The sequence below is a fragment of the Vanacampus margaritifer genome, chromosome 11, assembly GCF_051991255.1.
Source record: "Vanacampus margaritifer isolate UIUO_Vmar chromosome 11, RoL_Vmar_1.0, whole genome shotgun sequence".
In the NCBI taxonomy this organism is placed as follows: Eukaryota; Metazoa; Chordata; class Actinopteri; order Syngnathiformes; family Syngnathidae; genus Vanacampus; species Vanacampus margaritifer.
This window is the reverse complement of record NC_135442.1, coordinates 14,422,690-14,443,243: the sequence shown is the minus strand read 5'-3', so window position 1 is coordinate 14,443,243 and position 20,554 is coordinate 14,422,690. Positions and strand designations below refer to the sequence as shown.

Genomic DNA, 20,554 nt, shown 5'->3' with positions numbered 1-20,554 from the left:
AATGTCACTCCTACTAGCACTTTATTTACAACCACATAATGTTATTAATGTTATTAACGTTAGGGCATATATAGCAGTAAGCTAACAAACCAAACCAACCAGCTCGCTGTTTAGTTCAAAACAAACATGACCACTGACGTTATGTCAAGTTTCATTTTTGGTTATCGGGAACTAACCAATAATAATAAAAAAAAAACATTTTTCCATATGAAATCAAGCAGAACCGAAACCCAATCAGAGCAAAGCTCATTTACATTTTGAATTATTGAATATCAAAGAGAAAATGGACCGTTTAAAATCCCTTTCTTCCGACCAATTGAAACAACTTGAAAATGGGCATCCTGCTCATTTTCAACCCATGAAAGGACAGCAAAGATTTAAAAATAATTGTACATAGATATGGTGTGGCACGTGAAAATAAATAGATTAACATATAGATGACAAAATTCATCAAGTTTGGCACGGTTAGGCTATGATCTTGGGTCAAGGGTGGCATCACAGTAACTCATTGCCTTGCCTGCGATGACTGCTTTCCCAAAACGTTAAAATGTATCTTTCTGTAACCTTGCAGAAATAGTGCTCCATTGCCTTCCTTTCTGGAATGTGATGACATGAACGGACCCCTCCACTTCGTAGCCACAAAAAGGTAAAGAGAAATGACAAGAACGGTCAGATCAGCTGTTTCATGACCTTGAATGAAGTGAAGTGGAGCAAAGTTTAGGAAAAAGAAGAGTCGGTCGAAACTGCTCTGGGTCCGATGGCATTACTTGTAACGTGTGGAAAGTTTAACATTGTTCAGAACAGATCACTGGCATATTAATAAATATGTCTCGGGTTCCAAGGTTACGCAAAGAGATGATTATTGTCCAGCTAGATACGAATCCATTTGTGCGCACGTGGGCGTGCGCGTGCGCGTGCGTGTGTTTCTGCAAGTCTTTCATGTTGTAATATGAGTTTGGAGGATCGGTGTGATACGCTGACATGCTATCTTTACTTTTTATTTTTATTATTATTATTATTATTGTGTCATGCATGCAGTAGCACGTCCAGTCCGCGTGGGTTTATAAGACACCAAACAATCAAAATGACTCGGCACCAGGACCAAAATCAATAACAGAAGTGTCGAGAACAGTCTAGCTGGTCTTTATTTCCAGGCTTTCGATATGAAATTTGCAATTACAAAAACATCCAAATCAAAAAGCCATTTGGTCTTTTCCTCTTTGGCCAAGAAAACATATCAGGCTTATGTTGCTCAAAATATATTTATCTACATTGTGCAGCGTTCACCAACATGGTGCTCGCCAGTGATAGGACAATGTGATTTTCTAGGAATGTTATCAAAGCGATAATTTTATAATGTAAACACTGGAAGAGATTCACAGTATAAAAAGAAAGTGTTGAACATGAATATTTATCTGTTATCTTGATGATCTAAGATGATCGATGTCTTCACATAAATGAATGATTAATTATTCATAATAGCGTGGAATAACATTATTCATGGTCATTTGAGCAAATTTGTTATTTCAGACGTGTATCAGACAATAAAAAACGTTTTGAAATATTTGCAATGAAAACTGTAAAGAGCATATTAGAATGCTTCTCTTGAGCATATACGGGGTCAAAGTGAGCCCAAAATTCACATCAACAGACTAAGAAATGGTTCATTTCGACATATGTGCAGTGAAAACAGCTAGTTATAAGATGTAACAATGTTTATTGTGTTGATTTTGGAATGTTAAGCATTCCGGGTCAAATTGACTCATCGTATAATCCTTTGTTTGCTTTGTTTTGTTTGTTAGCGTTTGCTATGAAACGTCTTATCGACAGGCAATTCAAAATGTTCACTTGGACATTTTCTATTAAAATTGTAAATGCTTAACATAGCCTGCATCAAATTGACCCATCTTAATTTTGAAAAACTACGTTAGTTTTTGTTAACTAATTAGTTGTTTTTGTTATGAAACTTCTCAATTAAAAATGTTCACGTTAACATATTTTCAATTAAATGTTAAATGTGTTTATCGAAATGCTTTTGGAACAATAAAGATAGTCGTTTGAAATGTTTGTTTTTTTAAATCAACAGGCAATTAAAACGGTTCATGTTGACATATTTGCATTAAAAACTGTTAATCATAAGCTATATAAGTCATTATTAGGTCACTTAAGGAACATTAACATTGCCCGAGTCAAACTGGCCCATTTCAAAGTTAAAGAACTACAAATAGTAGTATTTCATGATAAAACTTGTTAAAAATGGTTGATTTGAAATATTTGCAATAAACGCGGTTAATAATGTTTTATTATAGTGATGCGTTTTTAATAATGAAATATTATGAACGTATAATAATAACATTATTGCTGGTCCTGAGAAAAACTGGCCAAACAGGAGGGTTAAACTTTTGATATGCAAGCAGGCGGTTGGGGGCAGGTGCGAGAGGCAAAAAAAAAAAAAGTGTTCATATAATGAAGTCATTGTGGTAGTGCACGGCGACCAACAGTTACTGCGGGTGAAATGTTCACGATTGTTTGAAAAAAAAAGTTGTAGTCTGGCTGGAATTAAGATGGAGAAACTTAAAACAGAGAACAATCAGGTAACTTTACCAGAACAAAGTTTTATTGAATTATTACAGTTATACTTTTTAAATAATAGTAAATATGTTACAAGGATAGGAATGCTTTGTGTCATTTGAAAGTGTCATTAAACAACTCACTGTATTGTTACAAATACACAATTTGAGATTTAGGGGAATATCCTGATTAACAAGAACTATTTCATGAAATAAAGTGGATAGTATGACGAAATAAAATGGGGATGTTCGATACGGTTCACCCAAGACCGATACAAGTAGCATGAACTGACAATTTGGCAGCATGGTGGCCTACTGGTTAGCAAGTCTGCCTCCCTGTGCAGAGGCCGTGGGATGGAATCCAGGCTCCGGCCTTCCTGCGTGGAGATCGCATCCCTATGTAAATTGTCCATAGGTGTGAATGATTGATCGTCCACAAAGGAATCTGTCAGCCAATTGATGTATTATAGATCAATCAACCTATGTATCTCATGATCTATTGATGTAGCTATTCAATTGATTGATAGCTGAATTAATCTGATTTATCTATAAATCAACTATCTATGTCAGTGGCAACGAATGACAGACAGAATAATTAAACGCTCTTCCACTAAATGGCGGAAACAAGTTATGTTGCGGAAGCTCGAAGCTGCCGGTGTGGAGTAAATATTTATGACTGGCGAGTACGTTGTAATGTATTTGCGAGTACGTTTTTAAATACACGCATGATTATTCGTGTGTAAAAAAAAAAGCGAACAAGCTGCAAGAAATGAAGGCAACTCCTTTTATTTCTCCCAACCCCCCCTATTTACACTATACAAGTTAAACAATGGAGCCTTTCCCTCGGCATGCCCGCACACAGCAAATCAAATGGCACAATAAACATGTAAAAAAAAAAAAAAAAACGTATACAAGAACTCAACAAGTCATAGAATTAAATAACATAATACTAAAAGGTTATGGGTTATGAAATTGCATGGCAAAAGTTCACCCAGGTCCATGTCATTGTGTATCAGTACCATGTGTGGAGCACCAGAGGGCATCCAGCGGAATGATTGTAAACAGGAGGAGAACATACGTCTCTTGAGTTGTCTTTGCCGCCACGGTGGACAGACTGGAGATGACGCTCATGTTTGAGAAATGTCTTGAAACAATTCAAACATGCGTGGGAAAATAAGGAAGCACGTTTTAAAGCAGCGTTTCACAGGTTGGTCTCATCCCACGTGGGGTCGTTCATGCTCTTCAACACCCTCCTGACAACCTTCTCCAGATCTTTGCGGGCCCTCTGCTCTTCCTCAAGCGACCTTTTCATCTTCTTGTTGTCCTACACAGGGACAGCAGAACGTGCATCCTTAATTCGTATTTTTCATTATAGAGGCGTGTTGAACTATATATACAACGGGGAACATACAGTAATGCCTTGAGATACGAGTGACCTGACTTGCAAGTTTTTGAAGATTCATTTCACCGATTTTTAGGTTTTTGTCTTGTGAGCCAAAATTTGATATGCGAGTGCTATATTGTGGCAGTGAACTCAACTCACTTCACAACATGCAGCAATTTGGCAGGTAGTGAACAATTCTTGGAAAAGCGCCTTCCAGCTGTTTAGTGCCACACCAGTTGAAGTGTATTGTCAAACGAATCATAAAACAGATTACATGTGTACAACGTTTCGCTTAATACTAACAACAAAAACACGAATGATGGGCTATCAAATAGCATCAGTGTCGCAGTGTTACAATCCTTTCAGTAAAGTATATTTGAATACAAATAGCAAAGCAACTTATTTGAAATTCATGAAAATGGCTCCAATTTTCATTGTGGGACCACTAGGTGGCACAATGCAACGTGTTACCGCAACTAGTAGACAGTGGACTGCTCCAAAGTCGATCATGAGAGGTGTAGGGAGAAAAAAAGACGGCTTTGTGTGTGTGTGTGTGCGTGCGCGTGTGTGTGTGTGTGTGTGTGTGTGTGTGTGTGTGTGTGTGTGTGCGTGCGTGCGTGCGTGCGTGCGTGTGTGTGTGTGTTTTTAAAGAAAACTGGTAAGACTCTGCACTTGCAAACCGGAGACTGGTCATGGCATGGGTTCCATCCCCACCTCAATTAAAAACAAAAAAACAACAACAAAAAGTAGATCAAAGGAGCAAAAAAGGTTGGCCTTGGAATATTGTCATTCATTTGTAAAGTAAGACTTCAAAAAATAGTTTTTTTTTTGTTCTATTTTCTACCCATACAGAGGCAGCATATGTTAAATGGTTATGACGTGTGAAATTTTTTAGTAAACTTTGCATATTAATTACATCTCTCGAGGCCAGGCTGAGTGTCCCCTTTTTTGGAAAACAAAATATGTTCACCCACAATTTTTTTTTAAACTTACATTTGGGATTTTCCTCCAAGATGTGCTCCAAAATATATATATTTTCAAATTTACATAATTAAAAAAACAAACATAAAAAAAAAAATGCAGAACCTGAGTGCCACCCACATGGTGAAAAGGTGTAGTGGGATGCTGGTTAACTACTGCAGCTAAAGTTTCTCCTGCCAGTGTGCACAGAAACTCTGAGCTGCTACCGGACACTTTATCTCAAGCAAGCATATCATTAAAGTGGGAAAATACAGAGAAAACATGCTAACCGCTAAAGCTATGTAGTTACAGTACATGTAAGGCAGCCAATCAATAGATTGTGTAGTAGAAGTGTATTTCTATTAATTGTATACGGTTTAATTTTTCCAGACTCTTTTATTTGAGAATTTACTGCTTAGGAGTAAGAAAATATGTTTCATTCAAACTCAGATATTTTGCATTTGAGACAACATTTGAGAATGTTCAAATCTTTTTTGAACAATGTCTTGTACAGTTAAAAAAAAAAAAAAGGATCGATTTGTTCAGTAATTACCTGTTTTAGCTCTTGTACCTCATCCCTCAGGGCATACACCACATCCACAAGGCTCCTTGTAAGAAAGAAAGAAAAAATAATCAGCTTTACTATTGCTTGTGGGTTTCCCAAAATAGTTAGATTTTTTTTTAATTTTCCAAATTTTTCTTTAAAATTCATTAGTTAAATTTTTGGCATGGATTTTGTTTTATAGTATATAAGTATAGGTCACACTTTTTTTTCATAGTTCGGCTAGTCATGTACCTCATATTCAAGTGCGATTTGTTTATTTTAAAATTAAGAGTTTGGACTGTCATCCAAAGTCCCCGTCCTGAATCGTGTTGACTTTCTTTTGGCAAATACTTTTGGTGCATTAACTCCGTATTTGCCAAAACACTGTAATAAAGTGTACCTGCACTCTAAAAAGAGAATTGTTGAAACAATTTAACTCATTCGCTGCCATTGATGACTATAGACGTCAAAAATTAATTAAAAGTATTTCTATTTAAAAAAAAAAAAATCCCGTTTTTGTTAACAAGAGTATGAAAACATAGAATTTTTTTGTGTACATTTAGAACAGATGTCAAATTTGTGATTAATCGTGAGCTAACTAGTGAAGTCATGCGATTAATTACGATTACACATTTTAATTGCCGGATGCCCCTAATTTTTAATAATCTTTTCTTAAATAATTTTTTTTTTTTTTTTTAAATATTATTATTAAAAATTACTCACAATTATTCCCAATTGTTTATATCTGTTCTACTACAAGAAAAAAAATCTAGGTTTTCAAACTCTTGAAAAAATGTTAAACTAATAAAAATTGTTAAAATTAATTTTTGACGTCTATAATCGTCAATGGCAGTGAATGAGTTAAGATTAAACTGAGAATTGGTGACCAATTTAATAAAATTGCTTCAAGTGGTAACAGACGATTGAATTAAGTTAATTAAGTGATGTATTAAGTTAATCAAAAGTGAATGTATTTAATTGATTATGAGTTGATCAAACTTAATACATTCACTTTGGATTAACTTAATTCAATCGTGTATTACCAATAATTCTGTTTAATCTAAAATTGGTTCAACAATCCTCTTTTTAGAGTGTAGAGCAGCCAGTATATTAAGCATATACATTGTTATGACTGTAGCGAGGAGAAAAAAAAGTCCAAGAAAGAAAAACATAATACTTCTCTTCCACTGCGCTTTGTCCGTTGCGACTGGAGTCATCGAGCAGGACTTTCTCCTCACCGGGAATGATCACATGCAGCCCCGTTTCTGTTCGTGTTCCTGTTTAAAGAAAGAAAGAGAAAAAAAAACAGTGCTCGGAGACTTGAAATGTTGCTTCATGTCACCTTTTCCCAACAGTTGAGTGTCTTTTTTTTAAAAAAAAAATTAAGAAATGACAACACAATTTTGAGAGCAGACATGTTAGTCATGCACAGACCAATAAATAAATGTGAAAGGAAAAAAATAAAAGCAAAAACAGGTAATGCTCCTTCCAAAATAATAGAATTATGATAAATGACCAGGAAGCGCATCTACCAAAAGACAGATTTATTCCAAACTCTTAACACAGCCATTTTGTGACTTGAACAATTCCCGAAGTGTTGACGAGACACTCTGAAAGCGTCGTTAGTTATTGAGACATGGTGCACGTCAAGGACAATGACGGTTCAAGACAGACTTCACCCTGCATGTCCCAAATGTTAACTCCACATAATACAACTGTCACAAAGCATAGCACAATATAGGACAGTGATATTCCTACAGATCACTAAATTGACACCCCCCCCCCCCCCCGCCAAAGTTAACGACTATTATTTACAGAAAAGGTACAATGTGCTCATTACACTAGTTTTAAGCCCACTGGAACAGTATTGCCAAACCTGCCTGTCTTGGACCGTATACTGAGATTGAAGGAGTTCATACATACACTTCAAGCCCATGAGAATATTCTGAGTTTTCGGCGTGTTCATACATCCATTTTAAGCCTCACTCGGACCACATTTTGAGCCTGAAGATTGAATAAGTTCATATAGTAATGTTTGTTTTTTTGGTGGTCCTTCAGTGCTTACACAATGCTGAAGAAAGAGCATTTACATCACATTACTTTACTTTACATGAACACTGAATATTTAATAAGTCTCCCTTTCAGAACTATATCATACACACTCTAGGTAGACGACAAAAAAGTATAGCATTTGACACATTCTTGCTCCACCCATTGTCCTTTTACATGACGGTGCAAAAATAATTTAAAACACTTCACTTTTTAACCAAATAAATAAACATCATTCTTCCATTTTTGTAAACACTGACATACAGATGAAAATAACATAAAAACAAAATGACAAAATAATAAATATGACAAAAAAAAATAGAGTGTAACATGGACCTTTATATACGTCTCTAAATAGATGCCAACTCCAGACTTTTTGTACCAACACTGGAAAAATACTTCTTCATGAAAATAGTGACAAGCCAGACAACACTGAGACATGCCGGACTCTTTTATGAGGCTAAACAACAAGCCAGCACGCTAGCTCGCCATGGATGTCTGTCTTTACGCAAACTTTGACTACCTTCCGTTTAAGATACTGGATTAATGTTTGGACATTTTGGGAAAAGTGCAGAGTCTCTAATAACACAATAAATAAGGACAATGTTGTTTTTTTATTTTATTTGCACCTTTCCACACAGCTATGAGCTAGCTAAGCACATCTTAGCCTAGTGTACAAACTAGCGAGAGATAGTTTTACAGCTTGTCTGGCTGAATTGTTTATTTAAGCAAGTCTGAAATTACTAATGGCAATACTCCTATATTTTGGAAAAGTTAGCTGTTTATGTGAGCTAGCCTGGTTCTGTCTAAGGAGGGGTGGAGGGTTGGAGGGGTTCATTCATCAGTATGTTGTTGAGTAAACATCTGAACATACGAATATGAAAGAAAGAAAGTACTCTATATCCACTTCCCAAAATGTCTAATCACATTTTAAAGTGTAGGACACCACAATCCATCACAAAAAGGCATTCAGTTTGTAAATGTATGTTCTCTTTCTATTAAAGTCATTGTGACCACAAATTCCAATGAGAGGGGTGTGGTGTGTGTGTGTGTGTGTGTGGGGGGGGGATGCTAAGAGTTTGCTGAATTGGCATGCTGCTGTATTAAATGACAACAGGGACAGAGAACATGGCTGAAGCTATTAGGTGTGCTATCTGTGCTATAGGTTCGAGCATCCGCGTTCTAAAACCATCAACGGGAATAGAAGCCGTCAAAGAGAATACACTCGTTCCTGAACTACATCTGAATATCAGACAGGAAAAGCTAAGTCGCCACTTTTTTTTGTTTTGTTACTCCATTGACGTCTCTTTCATGCTCGCTCTATGGGGCAAAAAGAGAGTTCCCCACGTTTGTGCTTAAACGAGGGGATGACATTCGAGATAAATGAACAGGAATAAACAAATTACTGCATGACAGCTACAGAAAGAGAGGAGGCACATAGAAGGGGAAAGTGGCAAAGGCAACAGGGAGCTGCGATAAACGTCCTCTAACTTTCCAAAAATAAATAAAGCAAATAAGTTAAAAAAACAACAACAGAATAAATAGAATAAAAAAAATAATAATTGAATGAGACGATAAAAGAGGTAAGTAAGCGCGCTAGGTGGCAGCAAGGAGAATTCTTTAGTTTTGGTGCGAGATGCAGCTCTTGCGTGACACCGAGCCCATTCGGTAAGAGTGGCTGGTCCAAATGGAGTCGTAGTCCGAGTCCTCCGAAAGGTCGGAGCTCAACTCCGGCCGCGACACGCTGCTGCGGCGGCCTGGCAAGTCTGCGGCGGGCCGATCCGTGTCGGCTAACACGTGGTTGTGCATCAAGTCGGTGCCCTGCCAGGCTGGAATGGGGGTTGGGGGAAATGTGGCGGGAGGGAAAGTGGAGGGGGGGTGCACGGGTTTTCATGCACAACAAATGGCAAAATTGGGGGCGGGAGGGAAATGCAGGATGGGACAATGGAGCAAATGCAAACGAAGAGAATGGAAAGAACACAAGAATGGAAAAAGGTCAACCGGAGCAATGAGGAGAGGAGGGAGATAGAAGAAGGAAAAGATACTGTTAGAAGGCACAGCTAAGGACATCAGTGTTAATAAAAGGTCAGCAAGACAACAGCAAACAGATCAAATAGTTCATCCAAGAGAACATCGAGGGCAGCAAGAAGAGCGAGGTGGAGAGAGCGTTGGCATGTGCTTATATGTCCATTTTAAGCCATGTTGATTCCTCAATAGTTACAATGATGCAGCAATGAAGGTGGTTCCAGGCAAGTACGGTGAACCCCCGCATAGTCCTCGGTTTTGATTTTGCGAATTGGTTTATCACAGATTTCTTTTTTTGGGGGGGGCAGTATTATTTGAATATATCAATAAAGTTGAGTTGTGCTCAGACCAAAGCAATTAAAGCATTGTGGCATAAATGATAATTTGAAAAAGTAAACACTGGTAGAGATTCATAGGAATAAAGTCTTGCATATTGATATTTATGTTTACTAATTATTGTAGGGAATCATTTACAGGATAGTATCCTCACATTCACATAAATGAGCACCATTAATGATTAACCATGACATACAATAATAACATAAGATTTACGGTCATTTGAACATATCTCAGAAGAGTGTATCAAACTGGTTGTCTTTCACCTAACCAAAAGCTAAAAGGTAGCTCTCAATTTCCAAAAGGCTGGTGACCCCCCCCCCCCCCCCCCAACTTACATTGGCGCCAACAGGTGGAAGCTTGCTGCTGTTGGTTTAATTCAGTGTTTTTCCCCTACTGTGTAGTTTTGATGCCAGTCCTGCTCAGTCAAAAGTGAAATTGAAAGTATGTTTTTGCTTCTCTCCCAATGCAGCTATTAATAGCGCGTGTAGTCTAACGCTCTGTTAAAAATGCCCTGTGTTGCCTAACCTTTATTATGTGTAAATGCCAAAGGGTGAATTTAATGACTACCATCTTTTTAAGGTACTAGAGTGCATATTTGTTTGCCCATGTGCCAATGGGCAAACAAATAGACCTATTTTACGCACACACACACAAACCCAATTCCCAAAAAGTTGTGACACTATACAAATTGTGAATAAAAACTGAATGCAATTATGTGGAAGTGCCAAATTTCGTTCAGTTTCGAACAAATTTTGTTCAGGATAGAACAGAGATGACAGGTTAAAAAAAGTTTAAACTGAGAAAATGTATTATTTTAAGGGAAAATTATGTTGATTGTAAATTTCATGGTGTCAACAAATAAATAAAAAAGTTGGGACACGTAGCAATAAGAGGATGGAAAAGTCAATTGCACACAAAAAAACAGCTGAAAGACCAGTTACCACTAATGAGGTCCGTTGGCAACTTGATTGGAGTATAAAAAGAGCTTCTGTCTCTCAGAAGCGAAGATGGGTAGAGAATCACCAATTCATCCAATGTTGCGCAGAAAGATAGTGGAGAAATATCAAAAAGGTGTTTACCAGTGAAAAATTGCAAAAAGGTTGAAGTAATCATCATCTACAGTGCAAAACATTATCCAAAGATTCAGAAAATCTGAAACAATCTCTGTGTAAGGATCAAGGCCGAAAAATCATACTTGACCATGATCTTCGGGCCCTTAAAACGGCACTGCAGGAATGCTTACTGTAAGGGAAATCACAGAAAGGGCTCAGCAATACTTCCACAAAACATTGTGGGTGAACACAATCCACCGTGCCAGCCGCCGTTGCCAGATGAAACTCGACAGTACAAAGAAGAAGCCATTTCTAAAGCAGACCAAGATGTGCAGGCGTTTCTCTGGGTCAGGGGTCATTTAAAATGGAGTGTGGCAAAGTGGAAACCTGTTTTGTGGTCAGACCAATCACAATTCCAAGTTTTTGGTGGAAAACTGGGGCGCTATATCATACTGACTAAAGAGGACAAGGACAACTCAAGTTGTTATCAGCACTCAGTTTACAAGCCTGCATCTGTGATGTTATAGGGTAGCATGAGTGCGTGTGGCATGGGCAGCTTCCACATCTGGAAAGGCATCGTCAATGCAGAAAGTATATTCAGATTGGAGAACAACATATGCTCCCGTCCAGGCATCATCACTTTCACAGAAGATCTTGCATTTCTCAGCACGATAATGCCAGACCACATGCAGCACCAATTACAACATCATGGCTGCGTAGGAAAAAGATCCGGGTATTGAAATGGCCAGACTGCAGTCCACTTCTTTCACTCCTAGAGCACATTTGGCGCATCATGAAGGGGAAGGTGCAACAAAGAAAGCCCAAGACAGTTGAACAGTCATCAGTCAGGGAAGAATGGGACAGCATTCCTATTTCTAACCTTGAGAAACGTGTCTCCTCAATCCCCAGACGTTTGCAGAAGAGGGGATGCCTCACAGTGGTGAAAATGGCCTTGTCCCAACTTTGGGGAGATTTGTTGCCACCATGGAAGTTAAAATCAACAGTTTCCCCTTCAAATGATACATTTTCTCAGTTTAAACTTTTGACCTGTTCTCTATTACTGAAATGTAACATGTGACTTCAGAAGTATTTGGGAGCAAACAGTTACTGTGCTTTGAGCCAAATTCATGTCATTTGCCTCTCTGTTGATCAGTTAATAATTAATTTAATGTATCTTAATTGAAAATGACACTCACTTTATGACAATACAGTTATTATTTTTTGCATACAGTTTTTCGTACACTGTAGACAATGTGTACATATATATATTTTTGTTTAATTTTATAAAAATGCTTCATGTGTTTGTGTACCATATTTAAAATACTGACGGAATTAACACTTGAAGTCTAATGATGACTAACTTTTCCACACTAATGTATTCCTTTTATAGCTGTCTATTTGTGCATCTACCTTGGGGCTAAGCCCCTCCCTTTCCATGAAACCTAGCGACACCCCTGCCATGTGCAATGTCATGACGGTTTTAGTTTGTGCTAGTGTGTTTTTTAGGCCCACATGTGATAATGGTCACATGGAATCATGACTGTATACATGATAGAAGCATGATGTTGATACTTTCACATCCTCTCCAATTTTAAGTGCTTTTCCACCAACTTGTGGCATCTATATGCAATTATTAAACCCTTTTGTGGGGTCGCCAATTATTCAATGAGGATGAGTCGTCCAAACGAGTATTTTTTTTCTTACTGGAGTTGAGCGTCTGCCTGGTCTTGGCACTGGTGCAGTAGGCCTCAATGACTTTTAGGATCTGGGCATCTTCTTCCAGAGCAGCGGTGCCTGAAGATAACAAGAGGTTATGACCTCCATCAATATGGAAGATAATAATGCTCAGTTTTGATGGACACAACATGATGAGAGGTATTCAGTTAACGATACATTTATTATTGTGGTTGGTGAAGACCTGCACTGCATCACATTTTGGTTACAGTACACAAACAACCTGCATATATGGAGCAGGAAAAAAAACATACTCTTCCTCAAGGCAAACTCCTCCTCAGATTGTTTCCTCTCGGGCTTGCGCTTGGGAAGGAGTTTCTTGACACTCTTGGGACTTTTACTTAGATCCTGCACACAGAGATGACGTCAGTTACCGACTGTACAGGAGAAATGGACAGTAAGTCATAAACTAAGATGAGTTCATAGACTTTTGGAGGTGAAGTTCTCACTAAGCCATCGATTTCATTACATGGCAGCAATAGAAGGAGGGCAAAATTAAGGCTTAACTAGTTTGCCTGATAAGCAGACTAGATAAAGTAAAAACAGGAAGAGGGAGCGAGAGCAATTTTGGTGCCGATTTGAACTTGAAAATAAATACATCATTATGCTTTGAAAATGAAGCAGCAATATAGTATGAAATCTAAAACAGAAAGGCGGAAAAGTGAATGGTCCCCAAAAGAAGTTGTTGTGTTCATACCCCGAATAACTTTGCTGAACCAACTACGCTTGCCTTGGCCTGTTGATTTCTCAATGGGAAAAAATAAATTTAAAAAATCAAGACAAATTTAGGTCTGAGGTTCCGCTACATTAACGTTCTAATTTTGTTGTTTTTATATTTATATTTAATGATGGTATATTCTTTTCTTAACTGATTGGTGAAGAGAAACCACATGGTTCTAAATTTATACAATGTGTCCTTGGGTTTACGTCGTAGTTGTGCTCCTACAGTGGCAATGTAACCCAAACTTTACATAATACACTAATTGTTTGTATGAAAAACCCTTCTAAGCCGTATGTACCAAAAAACAAAAACAAAAAACAGCAAGTACATTGTTAACTGGGCGTGCCCTCTTGTGCCACGTAGTGACGTATTCTTATGCTGCAGCTCAAACTAGTTCATTGTGGGGGGTTCGTAACCTCAAAACCTTGCATGCCGGGAACAGAGTAAATCACTGACCCCCTGTAGTTAGTAATGCAGTGAACATTTTGACCCAAATTTAAGTTAACAACGGTGCTTCCTTGCCTCATAAAGGGATATTATTTGTTAAGAGTATAATTGGAATAGTAGACAGAAGATTTAATAGCGGAAAAATACAGTTTCTTGATCATTTTTCACTATTCAGAATGAACTAACAATGATTGCTAATGTTCATAATCATTTGATTCCCCCCCCAAAATCACCACCCCTCACCTCCTTGTAGCAGAGGGCTGCAGAGGGTCGCAGTGGGGGTGCAGGCCGCAGGCAACTTAAGCTCCAGGGTTTAGGGGTGTTGGGAGGTTCCAGGGGGCCCCACATCATGGTGCTGTGAGACATCCCATGGGAGGAAGGGTGAGGGAGGGTATGGTAGGTCGGGGCCACCGTCATGGCCCTCCCCTCTGCGTGCCGGGACGGTGTGACTGGATGGGATGGAAGCTAAGGAGCCAAAGTGTTTAGAATGTATTATGAATTGAATGAAAACAGACACAAGAAAGGCGTGTGTGACCCTGACCGTGTGGCAGGGAACAGTGAGAGGTTTGTGGCTCGGCGCTGTAGCTGCAGTGTGCTTGATCTGCCGCGTTAGATGCTCCACCCAGTCCTGCAGATCCTGCTGGTTGGTGCATGACACCTGAAGACGCTCAAACATGGGGCCTGCCCAAAAACAAGATGTTAAAGACCTTAGATAACACGCAACATAAATGTTGGATGTTGAATATGGTCGAGGCAGTTTACCGCTGAGCTCAAAGGCATTTTTGTGGGCTTCACAGTCTTCGAGCTTGCTCACCGACATGCTGGCTAGAGGCAGTTTTCCCTGCGGATAGAACACTCAGCATGAGAACTGAGACCAAAACAAATAAGAATCATGGGAGCACATTCTTCAGCACCAACCTGGAATATGAAGCCGCTCATCCTGGGACTGGCTGACAACATGAGGAGGATGTGGGGGAAAAGCATGAGGTAACGCTCACTCTTTTCCTGAAGGATGAAAAGGAAATGGCAAAGAGATTAATGTAATTATTACTGAGAACCAGTTTGGTTGTAAATATTCCAGAATTCATTTTTTTTCCTTTTCCTGGATAATATTCCAGAATTAAAACGGTTTCCTTTTGGGCCATGTGCCCAAAAATGTTTTGTTAAATCAGTTGACTCATTTTGGCGTAATCCTGCAACCAGCTGGTACTATTAAATAAAATATGACGATAAACTGCAATGGAATAAATATAGTTGGACAAAAGAGTTGGTCCATGTGGTCTCAGCACCTACAGAAGTAAAACAATAACTTTTGTAATGCATACTGATAAAGGGACTTCCATATATGAATAACAAATGGAAAGTAATTGAATACTACTTGTCTCAGAATAGATATATACTGAGCATATTTCCAATCAAAAACATAGGCCATTCATGTTTTTAGCTGTCTAATGCCACAGTAAAAGCCTAATGTAAACCATGGTTCAAAACTTGAGACACAGTTTGTTGAGGGTGATGTTTAAGGAGGAAATTGTGCGGTGTGTTACCTCTGCCCCAGGAGTGTGCACCAGGACCTGGCTCATGTACAGCACAGAGCCCAGGGTCTTGATGTCGTCGCCCTCCCAAAGCCGGATGGATTCAGTCAGGATCTGCAGTTCCAGCTCCTTACGCTTGCGCACCTCCTGGCACTGCGCCTGGCACAGCGGAAGCAGGCAAGCAGTCAGAATTCAAATCCTCATGTAAGAATATGAAGCGAAAAGTTACGCGTGTAGCCCTTACAGATACATTTTTGAAAGTGGCCATGCACTTCTGGTTGTCATTTCTGTCAGGGTGGCACTCCTGAAAGACATCAAATGTGTTGTCGCAGTATGACACAAGACATAAGGTTACCTTGCAGATCTTTACACACCTCCATGTGGCGCTCCAGCTCTTTGAGCAGGGTGGGATATTTGTCGAGCCTCATGAAAGGTTTACTGAGGCCCGTGGTCAGGGTGAGGATCCCAGGACTGACGGCACCTTTGCCCTCCATGAACTCCCCCAAGGTCTCGCTGCAAGACACAAGGACAAAAAAAATAAGTTTAAAAAAAAAAAGTACTCCCGGCTTTAAAGTGGCTTGAATGCAGCTGGTGCGTTCAAAGACAGACCTGTGTTGTGTGAGCACGTTAACCGCACAGGGGTGGTTAGAGCAGTAACCCACATACAGAGCCTTCATTTGGGGCATGAGGTTGAGGAAGAAGCCACCCACCCTTTGCTGAGTCTCTGGAAGCCTTAAAGAAATAACAAGAAACATGCTTCAGTGCCACCTTCACTAATTAGTGCAAAAATCCTCAATTTTGATAAGGAGAAGTTCTGATTTCACAATGTTTAATAATGTGGCAGCACGGGCATAGAATTGAAGTGTGTGTTTCTATAATATTGTAGCCAATAGATGAATAAGGAAAGAGTGCCCAAGGGCATGTCCTCCTGAATGTAGTTATTTTAAAACACATCTTTTTTTAGATAAGTTTGGGATATGTATGTGTATACGACTATACGAATTTTCACATCCCCTTTAAATATCATTAAAAAGAGAAAAAGAAGATTTTTTAAAAAGTAAGAAAAATTGGTTTATTTTTATTTTTAAATGATGTTTTCATATGTTCACATTTGATATTAAAACAATATAGCACAACATTTAAAATATGCAAAAATAAATCTCTGGTTAAAAGAGGTGTCAGGCTGCATGGCCAAATCAATTGCTGGTGCGTGTTTTCAAAATTGTTAAAATAAACAACAAAACATACCCAACCTGTGCATGTATTAACTTAACCCATCTTCATGTATGTAGTACAGAAGGCCAACACTAGAGGGCTCTACATTTATGTTACGAAACAGACTGCTGATACTGCTGCTGCAGTGGGACTGTGCTGGAGGGGTGGGAGAGGGGGATTTACTTGGTGCATTCCTCCAATGACTGGACGAGCATCTGTTGGAAGGTGCTGATCTCCTCCAGGTTTCCCAGGATCAGAGATACATCAGAGCCGCTGAGCCTAGAGACAGAGACAGTTTGTCACCGTGAAGCTGTATTCGTTTTACACTGTGGCTCTGACTGCGTGATGTGGACGTACTTTTCAAAGGTCTGAAGAGGCCGCAGGTAATTTGTGAGGAGGACCTGGAGGTCCTTGGAATATTCAGTCTCTGTTTCTAAAATGTTCTGCAACACCTAAAATACAAGATGGTCAACTGAGGCAAACAATATTACATGATCAATTCAGAAATGAATGTTGCCGTGCAACATGCTTACCAAGTTGTAGTAAGTCTTGCTAATGGCAGATGTGTCAAAGCCTTTAGGTGGACTTTTAAGGGTACCAGATTTGGGGGACACTTGCTTGTCTATAGAAAGAGAAATGAATACAGGAATACCCCATCAGCATGAGCAGTTAAAAACTCAATTCATGTATTCGAACAGAACACATCTCAACATCTGTAAAAAGACAAAGAAGGCACCCACCGGAGCCTTTGAGTTCACGGACGTAGTTGCTAGGAAACCATCCCGTCTTGCCGTTGAGGGTCCCCTCCCACCAGCCCCCATCCTCCTGACGAGTCACGCCTATGATGTCACCCTTGTTAAAGGTGAGCTCATCCTCGTTGTTTTGTAGGAAGTTGAAACGTGCCTTCACCAACAGCTGCTGCCCGCTGTTCTCCGACATATCCTGGAAAAACAATACACGAGTGTGATGTAAACAAACAGGCGCTGGCTGGGGGGATTTTTGTGGAACGAGTTCTCACTTGAAAACTTGTTTCCTTTCCACTAAGTAGCACAGGTGGATTCACAATGGAAGGCATTTTCCCATATCATCAAAAGGTACCAAAATAACTGATTTATATCATACCACTTGAGACACCCTTCCGGTGGGTACCACAACCAACCACAGTGTTAGTGTGAAGACACACTGCAGTCAGTTTATTGGTTGAGAGAATCATCACTTCTGTGAATGATGGTAAAAATTAGGGGTGTGCCAAAAAATCGATTCTCATTTAGTACGATTCAGAATCGATTTTAAATAAATAAATAAAGATTTTATTCAAATTATTTAATACTGTCTTGCCTTTGTCTGTGTGTGCCTTTATTTGAAGCGCTGTTCATGTTGTACCCAATTTAGCCACAAAGGGGCAGTGTGGTTCCACACAGTCTAATACACTGTTAAGTTGTAGCCACATTAGAAAGTAGAAGGAAAAGTCACGATCAAGTTATTCCAATAAAAGTTGTTTTTTTGCAGTGTGGAGCCGTTCTTTTGAGTGATAAAAGTGCCTTGAGAAGCGCGCTAATTAGCATTAGCGAGTCAGACTGGAGTAGATCATTACAATTCCTTGCACATCTATAGATTAAAGCAAAAATAATTGTCAAGCAAATCATTTTGAATCAAAAATCGCGCTTAATAGAAAATCTATCCTGAATCGAATCGCAGACCCAAAAATTGGAATCGAATCGAATCGTGAGACATTCAAAGATGTCCACACCTAGTAAAAATGGTTTGGTTTTTGGTTTTATTGAACATATAAACATAAAGAAAACACATTACAAGTCTAAAAGTAAAAAAGAAAACAAGAATAGGAAGAAAGAAGAGTTTATATGTTCAAAAGGGGTAGGGTAAACACTTCATAAACACTGGATGTATACACATGAAATCCTTCTCAATCAACACCTCTGAGCTTCTGTTAATGTGTGGTAGTGACCAACATTACTGAAACCTGATTGGATCACAACTTAACCCGATGCCGCATTGGAAATAGCGGGGCGCTCTTTGTTTCGGGCGGAGGACTTGCGCTGTACATCCATAACTCCTGGTGTACAGCCACACACGTCATCGGAATGCACTGATCACCTGATTTGGAATATCTGGCCGAGAAATGCAGACCTTTTAAGACAGTAAGAGAGTTCTGCTCTATTTTGATCATAGCTGTTTAAGTTCCACCCTGGGCTAACGCTAAGCTAGCGCTAGAGGAGCTTTACTGTGTAACCAGCAGACAGATTAACTCCAACCCTGAGGCAGCTGTGATTGTGGCTGGATATTTCAATCAGGTGGAACTCAAGGCAGTACTCGCAAAATTCCGTAAGTTCATACACTTTCCCACCAGAGACAATAACATACTGGACCAGGTTTACTGCAATATACCAGGAGCATATAAGGCAGCAGCTGCTCCTCACATGGGCCTGTAAGACCACATCTCTGTGGAGCTGATCCCAACATACAAACCTATGATTTGCAGGACAAGATCAACTACCAGAACAGTTCAGATATGCACTGAGGAGGCTTCTTCAGCACTACAGGACTGTTTTGATCTTACTGATTGGGAAATGTTCAAAGATGACTCAGACCTGTAGGCCTACACATCATCTGTCTTGAATTATGTGCAGTTCTATACTTATGCTGTTCTACCCATAAAGTCCATCAAGGTTTTTCCAAACCAAAAGCCACGGTTTGACAGCACTGTGCAGTCTCTGCTCAAAGCTTGGGATGCAACCTACAGGTCAGGTGACAGGCTGGCCTCCAGCAGGGCCCGGTCAGAATTGAGGAAGGGCATCCAGCAGGCCAATCACAGACACAGACAGCGTATTGGGGGGCACTTCACTGACAACAACCCACGGGAAATGAGGCGAGGCATCAGAACCATCACAGATTACAAGAGCAGCCACAAGCAGGTCAGCCACAACTCTACACTGCCTGACATACATACATAGAAATACTGTTCATCTTCCTCAGTTGGAAGAGCGGCCTCAGTCTCTCTTTTTGCAGAAACAGGATCAATATCAACAAGGCAGCAGGACCAGATAAGGTGTCAGGACGGGTGCTGAAGCTATGTTAACCAGCTAACTGGAGTTTTCCTGGACATCTTCAACCTGTCCCTGAAGCTCTCTTCGGTCCCTGTGTGCCTCAAGTCTTCCATCATTGTGCCTGTGCTAAAAAAAAAAATCAGCTGTCAGCTGCCTTAATGATTACCGCCCTGTCGCGCTGACACCGGTAATCATGAAGTGCTTCGGGAGGATCATCTTAAATCACATCAAGGACATCATCCCTGCAACTCTGGACAGATATCAGTTCACCTACAGGGAAAACTGATCAACAGAGGATGCAGTCTCCATAGCACTGCACGCGGCCCGGACTCACCTGGAGGATCCTAACACTTATGTCAGAATGTTATTTTTGGACTTCAGTTCAGCATTCAACACTGTGATCCCGGACAAGTTGATACTGAAACTCCACAACCTAGGACTGTCTGCTCCTCTATGTCTCTGGATTAAAGACTTTCTCACCAATAGGCCTCAGGTGGTGAGAATTGGGGACTGCACACCAACCCTATTAATCCAAGTACAGGCACACCACAGGGCTGTGTGCTCAGTCCCGCTCTCTTCACACAGGACTGTTCAGCTATTCATCCAACAAATATGACTGTGAAGTTTGCAGACGACACCACCGTAGTGGGCCTCATATCGGACAATGATGAGTCCCACTATAGAGAGGAGATTCAACACCTGGCAGACTGGTGTTCAGACAATAATCTCGTCTTGAACACCAGCAAGACCAAAGAGGTCATTGTGGATTTTAGGAGATCTAGGAGGATGGAACACCCTTCTCCTCATTCATGGGGAGGAAGTGGAGCAAATGGATAACAACAAGTTCCTAGGAATCCACATTACATCTGACCTCACTTGGTCCGTATACACACAGCACCTGGTGAAGAAGGCCC

The 20,554-nt window shown here is 39.8% G+C and overlaps 1 protein-coding gene across 3 annotated transcripts in view; it reads right to left on the bottom strand.

Moving 5' to 3' along the window:
* Positions 1 to 3,340: 3,340 nt before the first annotated feature.
* Positions 3,341 to 20,554, bottom strand: part of arhgef7a (Rho guanine nucleotide exchange factor (GEF) 7a) — a 33,456-nt gene continuing 16,242 nt past the window's right edge. For 2 of the 3 annotated variants that reach the window (XM_077579489.1, XM_077579490.1), the window contains exons 5-21: positions 17,316 to 17,517; positions 17,109 to 17,197; positions 16,933 to 17,027; positions 16,759 to 16,854; positions 15,970 to 16,092; positions 15,735 to 15,873; positions 15,605 to 15,664; positions 15,373 to 15,519; positions 14,744 to 14,830; positions 14,588 to 14,666; positions 14,367 to 14,506; positions 14,069 to 14,290; positions 12,912 to 13,005; positions 12,628 to 12,717; positions 6,636 to 6,735; positions 5,468 to 5,522; positions 3,341 to 3,894 (exon numbers count right to left, since the gene is read on the bottom strand). In XM_077579489.1, coding sequence (XP_077435615.1) covers positions 3,772 to 3,894; positions 5,468 to 5,522; positions 6,636 to 6,735; positions 12,628 to 12,717; positions 12,912 to 13,005; positions 14,069 to 14,290; positions 14,367 to 14,506; positions 14,588 to 14,666; positions 14,744 to 14,830; positions 15,373 to 15,519; positions 15,605 to 15,664; positions 15,735 to 15,873; positions 15,970 to 16,092; positions 16,759 to 16,854; positions 16,933 to 17,027; positions 17,109 to 17,197; positions 17,316 to 17,517 — 1,941 coding nt within the window. In that variant the 3' untranslated portion in view covers positions 3,341 to 3,771. Of the gene's footprint in view, positions 3,895 to 5,467; positions 5,523 to 6,635; positions 6,736 to 9,156; positions 9,337 to 12,627; positions 12,718 to 12,911; positions 13,006 to 14,068; positions 14,291 to 14,366; positions 14,507 to 14,587; positions 14,667 to 14,743; positions 14,831 to 15,372; positions 15,520 to 15,604; positions 15,665 to 15,734; positions 15,874 to 15,969; positions 16,093 to 16,758; positions 16,855 to 16,932; positions 17,028 to 17,108; positions 17,198 to 17,315; positions 17,518 to 20,554 lie in introns of all 3 variants that reach the window. The other variant, XM_077579491.1, reaches the window with a different exon arrangement.